Source organism: Erythrolamprus reginae, chromosome 1, assembly GCF_031021105.1.
Source record: "Erythrolamprus reginae isolate rEryReg1 chromosome 1, rEryReg1.hap1, whole genome shotgun sequence".
Lineage (NCBI taxonomy): Eukaryota > Metazoa > Chordata > Lepidosauria > Squamata > Dipsadidae > Erythrolamprus > Erythrolamprus reginae.
In genome coordinates this window covers 165,544,271-165,564,008 of record NC_091950.1, presented here as the reverse complement: position 1 = coordinate 165,564,008, position 19,738 = coordinate 165,544,271, and the positions used below count along the sequence as shown (strand labels likewise).

At 38.4% G+C, this 19,738-nt stretch overlaps 1 protein-coding gene across 3 annotated transcripts in view; it reads left to right on the top strand.

Moving 5' to 3' along the window:
• Nucleotides 1-19,738, top strand: part of NCKAP5 (NCK associated protein 5) — an 845,077-nt gene that overhangs the window by 376,125 nt on the left and 449,214 nt on the right. For all 3 annotated transcript variants that reach the window (XM_070731175.1, XM_070731183.1, XM_070731191.1), the window contains one exon: nt 11,405-11,468. In XM_070731175.1, the coding sequence (XP_070587276.1) occupies nt 11,405-11,468 (64 nt within the window). The remainder of the gene's footprint in view (nt 1-11,404; nt 11,469-19,738) is intronic.

Genomic DNA, 19,738 nt, shown 5'->3' with positions numbered 1-19,738 from the left:
ATAAATTATTTGCATTATATTAGTTTCTTACTTTGTAGTAGATAAGTGTTGTTAAACAGAATTCATGCTGGTTAATTTTTATTCCTGCAATTAAATATACTATGTTGATATGTTTGAAAAAGTTGGTAATGCTGTATAACAGTCTTTGTGAGACTATTGTTTATGACATAATAGATAGATATATCCACATCTATACCTCCCTCCCTCCCTCCTTCCCCTTTTTATAGAATAAATTAGTGCCATTTTCTCTAAAGTCAATGCATATGAATCAACGAGACTTAAAACAGATAGAATCAATAGAAAAAAGTTATATTGTATCTTAAAAGTATTAATATTTGGCTCTAGCTTTAATTTCTCCAGGAGCTGCGCCCTTAAAAAGGATGGGACAGTTTAATCCCATTTTTTTAAATTAATGGGTGCATTAATGGGTCACAGTTTGGTATTTGTTCACATTATTTTCAGGTGAGAAAAAGTGAGAAGAAAGGTCAGCTTGAAACTATGGAAAACTAGAGAAACTATGGAAAAGTATGAAAATAATGCTTTATACCATTTAACCATACCAAAGAATATGTCAAAATCTCCCAAGATGGGAAATGCTACATTTTAGGTTGCTGAATGAAATTGTTTATGATCTTACACAGACATCAATGTGCTGGCGTTGAAATACCAACTAATTGGAAGAGGCCAAAGGTTATCTCTTATCTACCAAAAGAGGAAAAGGAGGATCTAGAAAATTACAAAACAGACTCATGTCTTTATCTGGAAGGATTCCAGAATAGATCTTAAAGAAATCAGTCTGTAAAATTACATAATGATTACGAGAAGCCAGGAATGATTTGTCAAAAGCTCATCTTGCCAAGTCTAGACATTTTGGTGACCTAGACAAAATCATATTCTGGCGCCTTCTGTGGTTTGACTCATTTTCTGATTTTTGTTAGGAATTTCAAAATGATATGCTTTTTTTCTTTTCAGTTTTTGAACTTATGATTTTCAGACTTTGGAAGAGCACTATAGGATTATGCCCAAAGGCCTTCAAAAACATCAATGGTTTCCTAGCAGAGTGGATGAAGGTATCAAGTTTCAAATGTGGCCCCTTTATAACCTGTGGACTTCAACTCCCAGAATTCTTGAGCCATATTTGACCACCCCTGATCTAGGACCTTGTATTGTGCACAATGTTATGTTTTACAAGATGGGCAGTACTACAATTATTTTAAAAATTAATAAATGGATGGATTGATGAACAAACATACATACAAACCAACATTACTACTTTAGAAAAAGGCACTACATTGTATAATGCATTGTATGCATAAAAAGGGAATATCATTCAATGTGATTTAAGATAAACAAATTTCATAGAAAAAGTGTAGTTGGGAAACGAAATCAAATGTTTGTTAATAGGATGGTGAATATATGGCTTGGAGGAATTATTTGTCATCTCTGAACAGCAGTTGCTTGTGGAGTGAAATAATGCTTCAGGTTAAGTCTGCTTGTGACATGGCAATTTGAGATGGCTGGAAAAAGGACAAATGCAATTTCAGGTTGCATCAATAAAAGGATAGTGGAATCATGTGAAGCAATTTCATTTTATTCTCCTTTGGTCAGTCCACCTGGAATATTATCTGTCCAACCTGGACCCTTTATTTTAGTGGGGAGTCAGGCAAACTAGGTTTAACCGATATTTAGAAACTAAATGCTATGAAAAGAAATGGAAATAACCTGAGAAGTTCAGTGCTGAGAAGAATGAAAGGGAATATGATCATTCCTTTCAATTACCTGAAAAGATGTCATATAGTTCTATTTTTACATTGTTCTAAAACAGAGAGAATAGAACAATGAATTTATTAAAAAAATGTTTCTGGTTCAATTGTTTGGAAAAAAAATTACTTAATGGTAAAAACATTTTGACAGTGGAATGAATTACACTGAATTATGTTGCTTCTCCTTTACTACCTATATTCACACATAGGCTGGAGAGCCATCTTCTTACAGATGTTTTAATTTGAATTGTACTGTGGGTCAGAAACTGACCTTGATGTTTTAAATAGCACATAAACATACATCATCATCATCATCATCATTATTACTATTATTATTATTATTATTATTATTATTATTATTATTATTATTATTATTATTATTTATTAGATTTGTATGCCGCCCCTCTCCGTAGACTCAGGGCCATAGTTCCCTGTAAGCTGAGCAGTGAGCAATTGCTCACTTAAAAATCATCAACTCAGAGTTTTCCAAACCTGCCCAGAAGCCGAGAGGGAAAGAGTGAGAGGGAAGGAGAGAGAGAGGAAGAGAGAGAAACAGATAGAAAAAAGAGAGGAAGGAAAAGAAAAAGAATGGGAGTAAGGAAGAGAGAAAGAAAATCAAAATCTAGTTTGAAACTAGCTCAACTATTTAAGTGGCATTTTGATATTGATAGAGTTGCCCTATTATGAGCTCACTGTTATAGACACACAGTACAGTATTTTATTTTGAAATTCTCTGAGGCAAAACAGGGTGGGTTTTTTGTTTGTTTGTTTGTTTGTTTATTTATTTATTTATTTTTTCTGTGCCGCCCAGTCCCAAAGGGACTGCCGCTCAGACACTATACTTTTCCGCCCCCCCCCAAAAAAAAAATTAGAGGGAACACTGCTCGGGGAGGCTCACAACAATAATGAAACAATGTACAACAAATCTAATATTTAAAAGTAACTAAAAAACCCTTATTTAAAAAGCAAAACATACACACAAACATACCATGCATAAACTATATAGGCCCGGGGGAGATGTCTCAATTCCCCCATGCCTGATGGCAGAGGTGGGTTTTAAGGAATTTATGAAAGGCACGGAGGGTGGGGGAAATCCTAATCTCCAGGGGGAGCTGGTTCCAGAGGGCCGGGGCCACCACAGAGAAGGCTCTTCCCCTGGGTCCTGCCAGATGACATTGTTTAGTCGACGGGACCCGGAGAAGGCCAACTCTGTGGGACCGAACCGGTCGCTGGGATTCGTGTGGCAGAAGGCGGTCCCGAAGATATTCTGGTCCGGTGCCATGAAGGGCTTTATAGGTCATAACCAACACTTTTAATTGTGACCAGAAACTGATTGGCAACCAATGCAGACTGCGGAGTGTTGGAGTGATATGGGCATACTTAGAGAAGCCCATAATTGCTCTCGCAGCTGCATTCTGCACAATCTGAAGTTTCCGAACACTTTTCAAAGGTAGCCCCATGTAGAGAACGTTACAGTAGTCGAGCCTCGAGGTGATGAGGGCATGAGTGACTGAGCAATGACTCCTGGTCCAAATAGGGCCGCAACTGGCGCACCAGGCGAACCTGGGCAAACGCCCCCCTCGCCACAGCTGAAAGATGTTTCTCTAATGTGAGCTGTGGATCGAGGAGGACGCCCAAGTTGCGAACCCTCTCTGAGGGGGTCAATAATTCCCCCCCAGGGTAATGGATGGACAGATAGAATTGTCCTTGGGAGGCAAGACCCACAGCCACTCCGTCTTGTCTGGATTGAGCTTGAGTCTGTTGACACCCATCCAGACCCTAACAGCCTCCAGGCACAGGCACATCACTTCCATTGCTTCGTTGATGTTCTGCCGGGCTCTCTGATAGGAGCCTATTGAAAATTCAAGGGTACAAATTGCAGACACACACACGTTTGAAAATTCAAAACAATGTTCTTTATCACAAAATTCAAAATAAACTAAGCACTCTTTTTGTATTGCAAAGAGCACTCGTCCCAAAACAACCGGGAAGTCTGTACAATTTCCCTTAAGCAGTCGTTAAGTACTTAGCTAGCAGCTGTGAAGAAACTTCACATCCCTTCTTCCTCCAACGAAGTGAGACACACACATACACACACGTTGCTCTGATGTGGTTTCAAAGGCGTGAAAAATCAACAAAGTCCAAAAAACAGCAACACATGATTCCTGAAGAACTGCGATCAGATACTCTTTCACAACGGCCAAACCCACACGCTGCTATTTATAGCAGCAGCCCTAATTACTGGAGCCCCACCCAACCACAGGTGGCCTCATTTTCTCTTGTAATATTCTTTCAGTTGTTGTCTCCTATGCATCACTCTACGCATGCGTGGATGTGTCATTCATTCTTGTTCAGAATCCAAGGATGATACAGATGATTGATCTCCTTCTGGGCTGTCTGCCAAACTCCCCTCTTTCCTGCCACTCATGCTTCCTTGGTCAGAGGAGGCTTCATCGGCAGATTCCATCGGGAGCAAAACAGGCCTGCGGCATGTGGATGTCTCCCCCACATCCACCTGCACATTCCTTGGGGCAGGAGCTGGGCCAGAGCTAACCACAACAGTTGATTGGACATGGGGTGGAGATGTACAACTGGGTATCATCAGCGTACTGATGATACCTCAGCCCATGCCCTACCGCCAGACCGGCTACCTCCTCGAGCAGCACAGGCAGTGCTGTTGACCCGCAGCTGGGAGGCAGGTATGTGAGCAACAAGCCCACCTGAACCCCTAAGTCCAACTTCACCAGGAGGGACTCACAACCCTCAATTTCTGGAGCAATGGGTCTACGCAGGGAAAGGCTCTCCCTGGCTATAATAGCCATTCCTCCCCCCCTTCCATGGGGTCGAGGCTGATGCCATATCTGAAACCCGGATGCGCAAATTTCAGAGGGAGGAACTCCTCCCTCTGGGCCCAGCCAGGTTTCAGTCACACATGCCAGGTCAGCCCCCTCATCCAGAATCAAATCCCAGATGAGGAGAGCTTTATTTACCACCGACCTGGCATTGAGTAGCAGCAGCCTGAGCCCAGGGCCAGAATTACACTCATCACCAGTGCCCTGGGCTGAGCTCACGGAGCCGGAGCAAGGGATCGTTATTTAACAGCGATCTCTCGTTCCCCTGGAACGGCTAGCTATATACATACATACATACATACATACATACATACATACATACTATATACATACATACATGCATACATACATGTAATATGAGTCTTTGGAGAAGGGCGGCATATAAGTTCTCTCTCTCTCTCCCTCCCTTTCTCCCCCCTCTCTCCCTCCTTCCCTCCCTCCAGTATCTTCCTCTGTTGTTAAAAATAATGATTTGCACATGAAGGTCAGATACTCCACATCCATAGATTTTTTTCCATTACCGCCTCTTGTTGTTCTTTTTAAACGCATAATTGTTTCACCATTTTCCTTTTTCTTAATTTTTCCCTTTTTCTTAATTTTTAAAACTTGGTTATTGGAATGGCCTTAATCTGTCAATGATCCATACCTCATAGAGTTGGGAAGGGATAGTAGATATAACTTATAACCACCTCAAATTATAATCACCATTGGAAACGGAATTCCCATTGCCAAGCAAGAATTTCCATCGCTAAGTTGTTAAGTGCATCACACCTGATTTTGTTAAGTGATTTTGTTTTGTGGTTAAGTGAGCCACACCTGATTTTTATGAACTTTTTTGCCATGGTTGTTAAGCAGTTGTGAAGTGATCCATTCAGTTATAAAGCAAATTTGGCTTGCTTCATTGATCTAATATGTTGCAAGCTGATGAGAAAGGTCACATGGAATGGAATGGGATAGAATAGAATAAGATAGAATAAGATGAATAGAATAGAATAGATAGATTTTTTTATTGGCCAAGTGTGATTGAACACACAAGGAATTCGTCTTTGGTGCATATGCTTTCAGTGTACATAAAAGAAAAGGTAGATTTGTGAAGAATCATGAGGCACAAATAGTGATTACATGCACCTAGCATGCTACCGTACAAATATGTTGTTAACAGAGGTTGGTTGCCAAGCAGCTGAATTTTAATCACAGAACCGTTGGGATCCTGTGTTTGTTGCAAGTGTGAGGATCAATTGTAAGGTACTTTTTTCAGTGTCATTGTAATTTTGAACACTTACTACATAGTTACGATCTGTATAGGTAATCTTTGACTTACAACAGTTTGTTTAGTGACTGGTCGGCACTGGAAAAAGTGATTTATGACCATTTTTCACACTTATGACCATTGCAGCATCTCCATGGTCACATGATTTACATTTGAATGCTTGACAAGCGATTCCTATTTATGATGGCTTGCGAATTTCTAATAAGGAATGTCAGATTCACTTAACAACCTGTGATACTAATTTAATAACTGCAGTGATTAACAAATGCAGCAAGAAAAGTTGAAAAATGGGACAAAACTCACTTAACCAATTTCTCACTTAGCAACGTAAATTCTGGGCTTAGTTGGGATCGTAACTCAACTTAGTTGGGATCGTAACCTGTATTTCTTTTGTTTGTTGTATTTGTTGTCTTGTTTTGAGAGTTCAATTTATTTTCTAAAAATAATACAAGGTTATGCATGTTGTTAATCAGAGCTTCAATGCTTAGTACCGTATTCTGTTTCAAAAGGGTGTTTTGTGCAGCCCCATACAAGGTGTGGTGCCTTTCTAACAGGTAGTTTGGTAAGCTAAGAACATAGCCTACTTGTTAGAATAACTGATAAAATAGCAGCAGCCTGTTTTAGATTGTCAGTGAACATATAGCTATTTAAGCATGTGCAAGACTTCATACTTTATGTAGCTGACAGCAAAATGTTGAGAGACAAATGTATCACTTGCTTTTGGGTGTAAGTATAATCATGCTGAGAACTGCATTGCATTATATATATATATATATATATATATATATATATATATATATATATATATATATATATATATATATAAAATAAAGTAGTGACTTTTTATGTGAATATATTTTGCAGAATTTTGAAAGAAAAAGAAATTGGATATAAAGTAATGTAGCTGCTAGATATGTCTATAGGCTTAGCTAAAGCCTATTGTGGAGTCACTCTCCTGTATTTTTTTCTATGTTTATCAAAGACTTGAACTGTCAGAGAATACTGGAACATTTTAAAAGAAATTGGTTCTTAAAGTGCAGATTTAATATATCCATATACTGTGATTACTACAAGTAACAAGTTCTTTTTTTAAAAAAAACTTAGTTATAAGCAGATTCATTTAACAAGGCTAAATCATTTCTCAAGATGAAAAGCATACATTTTATTTATAAATAACACTGGGGAACAATTTGTAACACAATTTCTGTTGAGTTTGACTTTTGAGCTTTTTTATAGTTAATTGGCCTTGCTGGTTTCAAAATTGTAGTTAGTTTTCTTCTACCACATCAAGTTTTTTTCTTTACACTTTATATATATAATGCAGTTAATTAGGCAACATGAGCATCAAATTGCATTTTTTACATAGCCATCTTGCTAACTTCTTGGAAAATCTTGGTGCAGTCATTGATGAGCAGGGTGAGCACAAAGATTTGAAGGTCATGGAGGCACGTTATCAAGGTTGATGGGATGTATATAAGATGACTGACTATTGTTAGAGCATCAAGTGAGAATGTCCACAGATTAAATACTCCAGAAAAAGTTATAAGTGAAAAATGTTACCTTAATATGTATAACTACCGTTCGATAAAAATACAACTATTTGTATGAACACAATTTAACTTGCAGTAACTATTATAGCCTTTGTATGAATAAAATTATTCTTTGTAAACAGTATATTTGGTAAGTTTTTATTTTCCTTTCCTTTATATGCACAATTTGTATGACTTTTGAGGGTATCCTGTAACTTAAAAATTGACCCGATAGACAAAAACTGTGGTTATTTTTGGATCCAGAGGCCAAAAATTAGTGGAAAACAAGTAACAGATTTAAGCCAATGAAATTGCTGTTCCCCAGTTTCTAAAAAACATTCATTTTTTCTTTAAATGGAAGTTTTTAAAGTTGGAATTGGGCACAGAAAGAAATATCTTTAGTATGTTTATATTGATCCATCTCAGTGCTGTATGTCTTGGAAATAAGCAGTTAGTAAGCAAAAGAAATAAATGCATTGTGGAGAGAGTTTCTCAAAATTATTTTTTTTAAAAATTATTTTTTATTGATTATAAAAAAGAAAAAACAAACTAACATAACACATAAGACATAACAAAACATTAAATGAGCATTTCCAAAATGTGAACTGTAGGTGACACCCATCACAAAAGTAAAAACTTAATGCTGTGACTATAAAAAGTGATGTTTATGAATATATCAAGTTAATATATAGTAATTTATCACTAAGTATGGATAACATATATAAGTTAAGATTAACATAATTTACATTTTTATTCTTATTTTGCTTATATTTAGAACTTATGTAGTCAAATTTAAACTCCATAGAATTGTAATGATACTATCTGAAGATCTTTACTATTGATTTGTCAACTGTATTGTTGACCGCTAAATTGCGACTTTAAAGATTTAGTTCAGATTATTTCTAGCCGTTTTAGTTTATAATGTTCCTAATGGTTTTTGGATAGCCATCTATCGATAGGTTCGCAGTTTCTCTTGTATATATAATATTTCAGATTTGTCTCTTGGAATATTTCTAAGAAAGGTGAAAGGGAGCTTTTCAGTTTTAATTAATTTTTATTTGGAATATTTGTAATGATTCAACCAATTATACCAACGATCCCAGGCTGGGTAGAAGTCTCATGTGTCTCTGTCTTGCAGTTCATAAGTCATTTTAGTTAGTTCTGCACATGCATGTATTTTATTTATGAGGTGTAAGGTAGATGGGGTATTATTTTCTTTCCAGTATTGGGCATATAGTATTCTGGCTGCAGTCAGGATATGCCAAATTAAGTAAATTCTTGAAAAACCTTTGGATAAACTTTTTTTCCCTTTAAAATTAAATCTGCTGCTAAATAGTTTATGCAATAAAGTAAAATAAAGTAATATGAAAATTTTCCTGGTAAATGAAAAAAGATGTTTCCATAATATTTATTACATGCACAATATTACATAACAGAATATTATCTCATAAAATAATTCTGAATTAAAATAATAATTGGAAAAAATCTATTGAAAAATCTTAATATTATAAGAAGGACTATATTGCTTTATGAAAAGAAGTCGAATTAACTCCTACTATGATTCCTAAAACAAAAAAGACTTGAAGCCATTGTAGACCTAAGAGAAAATGTGCAATAAATATGTAAGAAGCAAATTTATTAACTTGGTTCCAGCCTATTATGAGAATGAGGCTAACTGAAGACTAACTTTCCGCACATAGTGATGATCAATCAAAAGGTACCCTGTTGATCCTCATAAATCTCCCTACAGAAGGCTTTTTTTTCTTCTTGCTCCACAGGCTTTCTGCCTGCTGCTCCTCCTGTCAAATTGATTCTGAAAAGATCCTTGATGCCATCGTCTTTGCACTTGTACTTAAGCCAGCTTTTCTCAGGGGGACTAGTTGGCAGGGAACATGCTGATTAGGGAGTCATTAGGACATGTGTTGTGTCTGAATCCATTTCTAAAAAATGGAGATTCCTATTAGCAGTGCTGAGAGCAGAATATTCGGAGGTCAAGAAAAGATGCTTCTCTGGCTTGGAAGAAACAGAAAGTGTGCTTTGATCCCGAGCTCTTGAATTTCAGGCAAGGTATGATTTGAGAGAACTTGACAAATGTCTGTCTTAAACTTTAGGGTTTTAATCTTGCCTTACAGATAGGAATTTTATAGGCAGATGTGTGGAATATAACATTAATCACCCATCAGAGTAACAAATAATGGAGTTCATATGCTTAGTTTCTTCTTTTATCTTAAGGTACCAAAATATCAAGGACTATGCTCTTTAGCATGGTCCTGTTTATACAGATAACTGAGGAAGTCCAAGACTTCCAGCGTAGTTCATCTGAGCAATTGATGTATTACTGTATATGTACTGTATATGGTCAGGGATCATGCATGATATAAGTGCCAGAGAACATACAGTAACTGGATTAATGAAGGACAATGTTAATATACTCTCCTGCTTTCAGTCTTATGAGACAGTCCAACCAAGAAATGCAAGTATTAATAATTAAATAATAATAATAATAATAATAATAATAATAATAATAATTTATTAGATTTGTATGCCGCCCTCTCCGAAGACTCTGTCTTTATTGTAAGGTTATATTAACAAATCTGTTGCAAGTTTGAAAGTACATCTTTCTCCTATTCTCATCTTTACTGTCCAAGAAACTAAGGATGGTCCATTTTTGTCGGTCTTCCATTCCTTCTGTGGGTTTAGCTTCTTCTTCTTCAACCAATGTGTAGGTTTTTCTTTATACAGATTGCATTCTGCATCAAGACCACACATTTCTTCTTTTAACTTGTGTCGCAAGATTCAAAGTGAGCTTTAACTTCTTGTTAAGAAGAAAACAATTCAAATAAAATTCATTTAGCACAATTGAAAATCTAAATTAAACTAAGCACCAATCCCTAGCAAATTCCAAAGGAAAAGCCCACCTGATTAAATGACTCTTTCAGTAAATCCTTAATGAATCATGAATCACACCATATTACAAATACTTTCTATATGAGAAGCACTCACAAATTTTATGGATGTGGTAAGCAACAGTTGGACTGGTATGTGGGAATGCCTTGGGAGAGGGGGAAGATTCACAAACTACACATGGTTGTGTCATTTTGCACATGTAGTGCTAAGACCTGGCCTGTTTAAGTTGTAGCGGGAAAGGACCATACTGATAAATTAAAAGTCTTCACAAGCTACGAAGAAATATCTGGCATGTTATGAGGTGTTGTGGGGCTAGAAGAGGGAAATAGCACTGAGACTGGCAATAGCAATAAGTCTTAGAGATGCTTGTCATCACAATTTTTGGGGTAGTGGCAATAGTGAATTTATTACTTAAAAAAAAAAGGTCATAAAGCTGCATAATGTTGCATGTGTTGTGATGGCCTGGCTTAGATATCATTCAGTCCCTTAAATCTTCTCAAATAGTGGAGCGTGCCCCCTTAGGGACATGGAGCAATGCCGGGGGCACATGACCCCGAGGAGCATGCTTTTTTGCTGCAGGGAGTAGGATGTGTGTCCTACCTGATTCTTGTACTGATACCTCCGTCGTGTTCCTTGGCGTTGTGTCCAGGGCAGCCCATTCTAAAAAAAAAGTCTCGTGAATTCAATCAAACTTCTCAGACTCGCGAAATGTTTTCTTTTAGAACAGGCTGCCCTGGCCACAAAGCCAAGGAACAGGATGGAGATACTGGTACAAGTATCAGCTAGGATATGTGTCTTGCAGTGGGGTGCAATTTGGGGGTGGCAGGTCAGGCGGGGTGGGCTACGAGACCCACATTGGTGAACAGTTGGGTGTGTGTGAAATGTATACTTCTTCTTGGGGGGGGGGGGACTTGCCTTAAACAAAGAATTCTGATAGTACTGAATTATTGAAAATATGGCTAAGGAAATAAATTGTGCATAGGCATATGACTGACAAATCATAAATTCCACAGTGATATATAAATGTTATCCTTAATGGTGAGTGCAAAATAAGCAGCTATTTACCTTCCATTCTTTCCATAGGGAAAAGTTATCTGTGGCTCGGCTACAGCAAGAAGTTGCCCGCAGTAAGAGTGACGGAACAATGGTAAGTTTTGGCAATCCCCCAATTTGTATTTCTAGTTGTATTGCAGTTAAACCTTCAAGCATGCTGGCTTTGATAGTGAAAATAGAATACAAATGCAGCATTTTCCACCAAATGCTGTCAAAAGTTTATTAAGGTATCTCTGTCTCGTTTCGAACATCAGAATGGGCAAGGTAAGAATCCTGGGGAAAATGTTATCAGTAAAAATACTGATTTCCCTTCTGATGACCAAATGAAAAATCATAGTAATTAAGTACATAAATAGGCAATTAGAGATTGCAATTAGATACACTTGATTAGTAATTAATCACCCATTACTGGCAATTGACAAAGAAAGCCATGAAAATGCTTGAAAGATTGATTATGCTAATCCTTAGTCTTAAATCCATTCAGATTTTTTGTTGTCGTGAGATTCATTTACAGTACAGCATTAAAAAGCTACAGTGCAAAATTAGCATTGGTAATCACAGTATTGATTTAACAAGATTTAAATTTTTCATGAACCTTACTTGCACTTTTGTTTTTTGCCCTCACTTTTTGAATGAGGTCTCCTTGCGCTGAGCGGAAGGATCATATGAAGATAAAAGCTTGATTCAGTATAATGGTAAATCAGGATTTAGCACCATCTGGAAGAACTTCTGTGAGGCTGAATGAAACCCAAGTTTTTCATGCTTTCCTTTCTGTCTTTTTACATGGTCAGAAGGAGGATTCAATTACTGTGTTTTGTGCCTTGCTATTACATATAAGCCAGAGAACATTCATTAAAGCAAACCGAGTTAGGTTTTGCAGTCCAATTAGCAGTGTGTAAGCATTTATTTTAAACTGAATTGCCTGATGTGTAGCAAAGTAGAAGTTGTAGAAACTTGGTCCTGATCATACCCTTCTTTGAACTGTGTTGTAAAAAGAGGCTTTGCTGGGCCTACAGTATCATTCATGTGACACAACACTGAATACAAAAAAGGCCAAAATTCTACAGTTGATTTGTTCTAATTTTAAATTTAATGAGACCAATATTTGTTTTATATATAAAATATATACAGTGATCCCCCGCTCGTTGCGAGGGTTCCGTTCCAGGACCCCCCGCAACGAGCGGGTTTTCGCGAAGTAGCGCTGCGGAAGTAAAAACACCATCTGCGCATGTGCAGATGGTGTTTTTAACTTCCGCAGCGCTAGCGAGGAGCCGAAGATTGGGGGCGGCGCGGGTGTTTTAAAACGTCGCCGCCGACATGGGGGGCTCACTAGCACCCCCCGAACCCCCAACCCGGGTTTGGGGGGGTGCTAGCAAGCCCCCCATGTCGGCGGCGACGTTTTAAAACACCGGCGCGGCTTTCCAATGAGTCCCGAAGACAAACGCGGAAGTTTGACGTTTGTCTTCGGGACTCATTGGAAAGCTCCGATCATTTTAAAGCAGGCGTGCCGTTCTCCGCTGACTTCTAAAGCGGGGAAGTTCGCTAGGAGTCAGCGGAGAACGGCGCGCCTGCTTTAAAACGATCGGAGCCGGCCGGCTCCGATCGTTTTAAAGCAGGCGCGCCGTTCTCCGCTGACTCCTAGCGAACTTCCCCGCTTTAGAAGTCAGCGGAGAACGGCGCGCCTGCTTTAAAACGCGTGCCTGCTTTAAAACGCGCGCCTGCTTTAAAACGCGCGCCGTTCTCCGCTGACTCCTAGCGAACTTCCCCGCTTTAGAAGTCAGCGGAGAACGGCGCGCCTGCTTTAAAACGATCGGAGCCGGCCGGGCGAAGGGCGAGCGGGTGGCCGGGCGAAGGGCGGGCGAGCGGGTGCTGGGGGGGGCTTCGCCCTCCTGCCAGCAAGAGGGGGAAGACCCAGGGAAGCCGCCCAGCAGCTGATCTGCCCGGCGCCATCTACGCATGCGTGCCCATAGAAAAAAGGGCACGCATGCGTAGATGGTATTTTGACTTCCGGGTTCAAAATTCGCAAATTACCCTGTTCGCAATGGTTGGGGACGCAATAACCGGGGGATCACTGTAACTGCATATGTATAGCCATTTTTTGCTCTGTTAGGATTTTGCTTCTAACAATAACAAAAAAAAAAAAATTAAAAGGAAAGGGATAAAGAAAAACCAAAGCCATGTAACAGATAAAAGCCTGGTGAAACAGATGCAGTTTACAAACCTTCTGAACTACAAGATAATAGGGATAAACACTACTTCTGAAGCATCCCTTTTTCCTGATAGATGAATGTAATACTTTTTTTATTGGCTAACATTATTTTTCTAAATACTTTTGTCTACAGCTCTGATGTATTTTAAAATGTAATAATTCACTTATCTATGACATTTGGCATTTGTCCTATACTGGTCTATTCAGCTGAGGATAAAATTGATTGTGGAAAAAAGTATCACAAAACAAGTTGGGGGTGGGTGGGGGTGTAGAATCTAATAAAAATTGAATGGAACACGCTGCCTCTTTTTCCAGTATCGTAATCATAAATATGACTTTGGCATTTCAGGGACCCTCAAAGTGATGCTTATCCATAAAGCTGAATACTAATCACTGTATAGTATAAATGGCCAAGCTTAAATATAATTCAAAATTAATTTCTCCTTTAAATATAATATTTTGAGCAAAATTGGGTACACCTTGATTTACAACTATATGTTTAGCAACTGTTCAAAGTTACAACAGCACTGAAAAAGGTGACTTAAAACTGGTTCTTGCAGTATCAATTGGGGTTGCAAGATGAAGACTGCCTGTACTTTAGGATATATCATTTTGCATTTATTTATCCCACGATAAAGCCTACTTTTTTTCTAAGACGTAAGTTGGATCCCATGTTTATTGTGATGGAAAAGAACTTGTGATATTTGAGATACATCTGAGAAGCTATAACAGCTCTCCTAGAGCTTTGGTGGCAAACCCACAGGTGGCACTCAAAGCCCTCTCGGTGGACACATGGGCTGTCACTCCAGCCCAGCTTCATTGTGTTGCTCCATCACGTATCTCGACGTCATTTGCAAGACTAAAAAAAATGTGCAAAACAGCATTCCGCCTTTGTTGCGGTGCATTTGCTGTTACTGCCTCCATGGCCTGCCTCTTGTGCAGCACAGTGAAATTTAGCGTATTTTACAATGGGGGAGATGGAGTTGCATCCTCTTCCTGGAGCCCATTACATTGCGGAGCTGCAATACGACCCTGCATTGTGTGCTTGCATTTGCCTCCCAGACGTTCAGTTGCTGTTCCTGTAGAGCTGCCGGTTTTGGGATGCCCCGCCTTCCCACTGTCCAGCCTGTATTTGGCTCTCCACTGGCCAGCTGAGTGTGGGCATACAACTCCCTTGTCAGCCTCCAGATTTCAGATTTCCACCACCAAGCACCAGTTCAGATGTTTCTCTCCGCCTAGCAGGGTGAGAGAGAGGGAGGGAAAGAGAGAAAGAGAGGGAAAGAGGTAGGGAGGGAAAGAGAGAAATGATATTACAAAAGTTTTTTTTATTGTTCCTAATGTAAAATTTCAAAAGAAAAAAATGAAGGGACATAAACGTATACATCATGTTTTTCTTAGAACAGTTAGCTGAACTCTGCATATCATTATTTAAGGTAGTAAAACCTCATTATTCAGGTTAATTTGTCATGTTGGCACTTTGCTATAAATAAGTGGATATTGGGTTGCAGTTTGGGCGCTCGGTATCTAAAATATTTGCCATCACTGTCCTAGATAGAGTCCAGAGACAAAGATGCATATTATATGTCTTCATACATGAATGAGACATCACCCTCCTCTTGCTCTTCTTCAATTTACTGTAATAGAAACAGCTTTAGCAGCTGGGTTTTTAATTATAACCAGTATCTTTCATCGTTCACACATTTATATTACCTGTCCTCAGCAAGTCTAGGGCCAGTGATGCTAATGCTTCTATTTCTTAGTTCCCAGGCAATTGTAGTTATATCTTACTTGGTGATAGAACTTGTCCCATCAGGTGGTAGAAAGTTCAAAGCCTGAATTTTCATGTCTCAATGAATGCATATTGTTAGAGGCATTTAAGAACACTGTCTTTCCTGTTCACTTATTTTTCTGCAAGACCATCCCTAATAGCCCTATTGCAAATGGGAATCCAAACTACAATTCTGTTCTCTAAATTGGAAATTACTAGCTTAATATGACAAATACATTTAGATAGACTCTCTCTGTGTGGTTTGGACCAGATAGTGGCATCCTTGATTCCCGTTCTCAAAGAAAAAGGATTCAATTTGTCAATTTTGCTGTCTTGGTATTCTGGGCAGTTTTAAAAGCTCTGGAGAAGATTTCAAGTGCCAGGAAAAAGGGTCTGTGAAGATCCCATCTTTGGGTGTTCTGGCCGAATTCTTCACCCAGCTTATGAGATCAGAAGAGGATGAAAAAATATGTCCTGGTATGTTATGCCAGATAAAGTTGATACCTTTCAACTTTACTTTTGAAGTCCTTGAAAAAGGCTTTTCTAATAGGCGTGAGGAAGCTGTGATTTGATTTCTATGGGGCTTGTTTATCTGTGCAGCTGTCTACAGTTGGTGGTATATTAGGCCTTTAGTTCTACTTGAGATTCTTTGCAGTTATCTCATTCAGATGTGAGGATTTTCAAGAGCTTTTAGTGGGCTTTTTAAAAAAACTTTATTTCGATTCTGTAAATCTGTCTGCAGTTTTCAAGAAATTAATATATAAAAGGGTAACAAGAATAAGAGAGGCAATAACCATTCAGTGGTTTCAAGTAACAAAACATTCTGTTATAAAACATGATACAACAATAAATGTATTCAGTATTGGTGTGGGAAAAATGTCCACTCAAATTAGGAACTGGAGGGTTTTGAGATGTATGCAACAAAGTGTCTTTTATTGCCAGGCACAACTGTAGTAGTCACAGGGATTTCAAGGTTGTAGAAGAGAGTTTTTAGATTAAATTATTTTGGTTTATTACTTAGAAATGATAAAGAAATGCTGCAAATCACAGTGTGAGAATCTGTACTGGAATACTTGTGATAATATACTGGGATGACTGTAGGGTATCTTCCCTGCATTCCTATAACACATTTCTGGCTATAAGACAAACACATACAATTGGGAATTTGTCATGATTCATATTTCAGCACAAATCATTTTTTTCTGTTTAGTAGCCTTTAGTCTAAATGAAGCATTTCAAATGTCTAGATTTATTCCTTTAACCTTCATTAACTCATTACTTTTCTGTTTATTTTGTAGGCTGTAGCATAAATTACAGCTGCCAAGATCTTTATTTCATAAAGATTAAACCCAAATCAATTCTTCAATTAGTCTTTCGGGTTGGCATAGATTTCAGGAAGGGTAGACCAGAAGTCCTTATTTTGCTGGGTTCCCTGCTGTGGGTTTAAGTGATACAAAGTGATTATCATGGCTTCTGCTCTGCATCCGTCTAATTCACACCTGCACCCTTTTGTAGAAGCACAACACTTTAACTGAATATGAGGTCCCAGTTGGTTTGGTTCTTTCCCTTTTTAAAATCCTTGAGCGTTAGATTGATTTATGAATGTATCAGATTCTTTGTTAGCGTGTAAACTACTAATTAATTTAAAGCTCCTCTGGGAAAAATTAAAGCCCTGGTTAAGACTTTCAACAGGCTCAGATGGTGCTAATAATAGGAAAGCAAGTTATATTAATGAATTTAAGTGTGATCATTCCTATCATATCCCTTCCCCCAAACTACTCTCCATATGCAGGAAAAAGCTGGAGCAAACTAGATGGAACCGAGAAAGAGAAGATGAAGCAACATCTTAAATCTTGAATTAAATAGTGATTGAGGCTATTTTGGTGGGTGGTATAATTTTATACTCTTTAAATTAATATTATAATTTACATCCTGACTAGATGGTATGTGATTAAGAAAAGCTTCCCATACACTTTATAAATGCAGGGTTTTTTTTAATTACTAATTTTGTTCATGATTATTAACACTTTTATTGAATTGACTAATACATTTTAGCTACAAATTTGCAGTGCATTTATATTCCTTTTAAGTCAGTGAGATTTAAATAGTTAAAAGTCTTTTCAGAACACGTGCATAATAAAATGAGATGATTACAATGATAAATCTACCCTTGTCTAATGATATTCCAAACTCTGTCAGATACTCTGTATGGATTGAGAACCCCACCCCCTCGCCAATTCCCCCAACTGGACAGACACCATTCTACTACATGTTCTCAATTTATGACCATAATTGACCACAGTTGAGTTTTTAAAAAATTCTGGTAAGCAAGGTAGTTAAGTCTTTGTCTCCTATTACAACCTTTCTTGCCACAGTTATTAAGTGAATCGCTCTTGTTGTTAAATTAGTAACATGGTTTTAAGTGAATCTGGCTCTCCCATTTACTTTGCTTTTAGTAAAGGATGATCACATGACCCTGGCCACTGCAACTGTCATACGTACATAACAGTTGCCAAGCATCTGAATTTTTGATCATGTGACCGAGGGGAATGCCGCAATAGTTATAAATGTGAAAAAACAATTATAAGTCACTTTTTTCATTGTAACTTGGAACGGACATTAAACAAATGATTATAAGTCAAGGACTACCAAAAAGATCCCATTGCTTCTGAGACTTTCTGGAAGGGGTTGCTCTACGAGAGCCATAATGGGCAATGAGATTACTATAACTGGATGGACTCTCATTAGAGTACACAGGTAGTGATGGGCAAACCCAATGGTGTTCGGGTTCGGCAAGTTCAGATGAACTTTACGCAAAATTCGGCCGAACCCGAACCGAACTCGAACTGGAACCCTAACGGGGAATCCCTCCCATGAAGAGATTCCAGGGGCGGAGCTTTGACGTCACCGGCAGGTTGCAAAGGACGCCAAGGTGATCACTTCCTGGATTCCATGGAATCCAGGAAGTGATCACCTTGGCGTCCTTAGCAACCTGCCGGTGACGTCAAAGCTCCGAACGCCGAACATGACCCCGAACTTTGCCCGAAGTTTGAAAAAATTTAGGGTTCGTATTCGGCATACCGAACGCCGCAAAATTCAGTACGGACCCGAATTGTGCGGGTTCAGTTCGGCCATCACTATACATAAGTGTTCGTGACAAGTTTTTAGATGAAGGTGATGCTTTCAAATTTTTCTAGACATCTGGCAATTGCTTGAACTGATTTTTGTAGATAGCAAGACTTTTTTTTCAAATAGTTTGCCATTGCCTCCTTTTTTAGGAATGGGAGAAAGTGAGTGCCCTGTGGTCACCCAATCGGCTGTGTGCCTAAAGTGGGACTATATAACTTGCTGTCTCCTGATTTCTAATCTGGTGCCTTAACCATTATACTAAACTAGTTGGCATGGTGCATTCATTCATGTTCATCTCATCTCATGATTTAGTCAGCATATTGATATCATTACAGATAGTCCTTGACTTAGGACCACAATTGAGAGCAGAATTCTGGTTGTCAGTCATACAGTTGTAAGTCAAGGCAACAGTTGATCAGGGCACATTTTTTCAACCATTTTTATGGCAGTTGTAATTGCAACTTCAAAACCAGTCTCCCAAATGGGGATTTATTTATTTTTTGCCATTAAATGGATGATTATAAAAAAGTGGAAATGTAGTTTGATAGAGGGCAGCAAGTGATTGAATTTGTCTCAGTTCTAAACCTTACTTTGGAGAGATCTGATTATTCCTTAGATTAGGACTAAGAAACATCTTTAGGACTATCAGGAAAATCTAAGCATGCTGAAAAAAAGGAGTCCAAAACCATTTCCATATTATTTCTAAAACAACTGTACAGATGCATCTATATTGTCACCAGAAATGAAGCTTCTTTGCCTTAACAAAGTTTCTTACAGGGGTGAAATGCTACCTATTTGGCCCGGTTCAGGGGTACTGGTAGTGGCGGTGGCTGGTGGTTCTGAGAACCAGTAGCAATGGCTGTGTGAGCCTCTACCCACCTGCCCTGATGTTGCCATTTTGTTTTTTTAACCCTCTGCACATGTGCAAAGCATTCTGCACATGCGCATAGGGTGAAAAAGCACATGCGTAAACTGATAGGGAAGGTAAATAGATTTCATCACTGGTTTCTTAGATGTAGATGTCTAGTCAAATTATATTACAACTTATGCTAGAAATCTAATTTAGAAAAAAAATCACTGCCTTTTAACCATATGGGAGGGGAAGAACATGCCTTCACTTCTTATTGGGATATATTTGCTAAAGTTGTTGTGTTCCATAAGGCTGGTTTTTTTGGCTTGGGCAGGATTGCTCATCACCAAGATTACAGTTAGTGTTTATTTGTTTGTTTTGTCAAGTGTGTATACTTACAGACCAAGT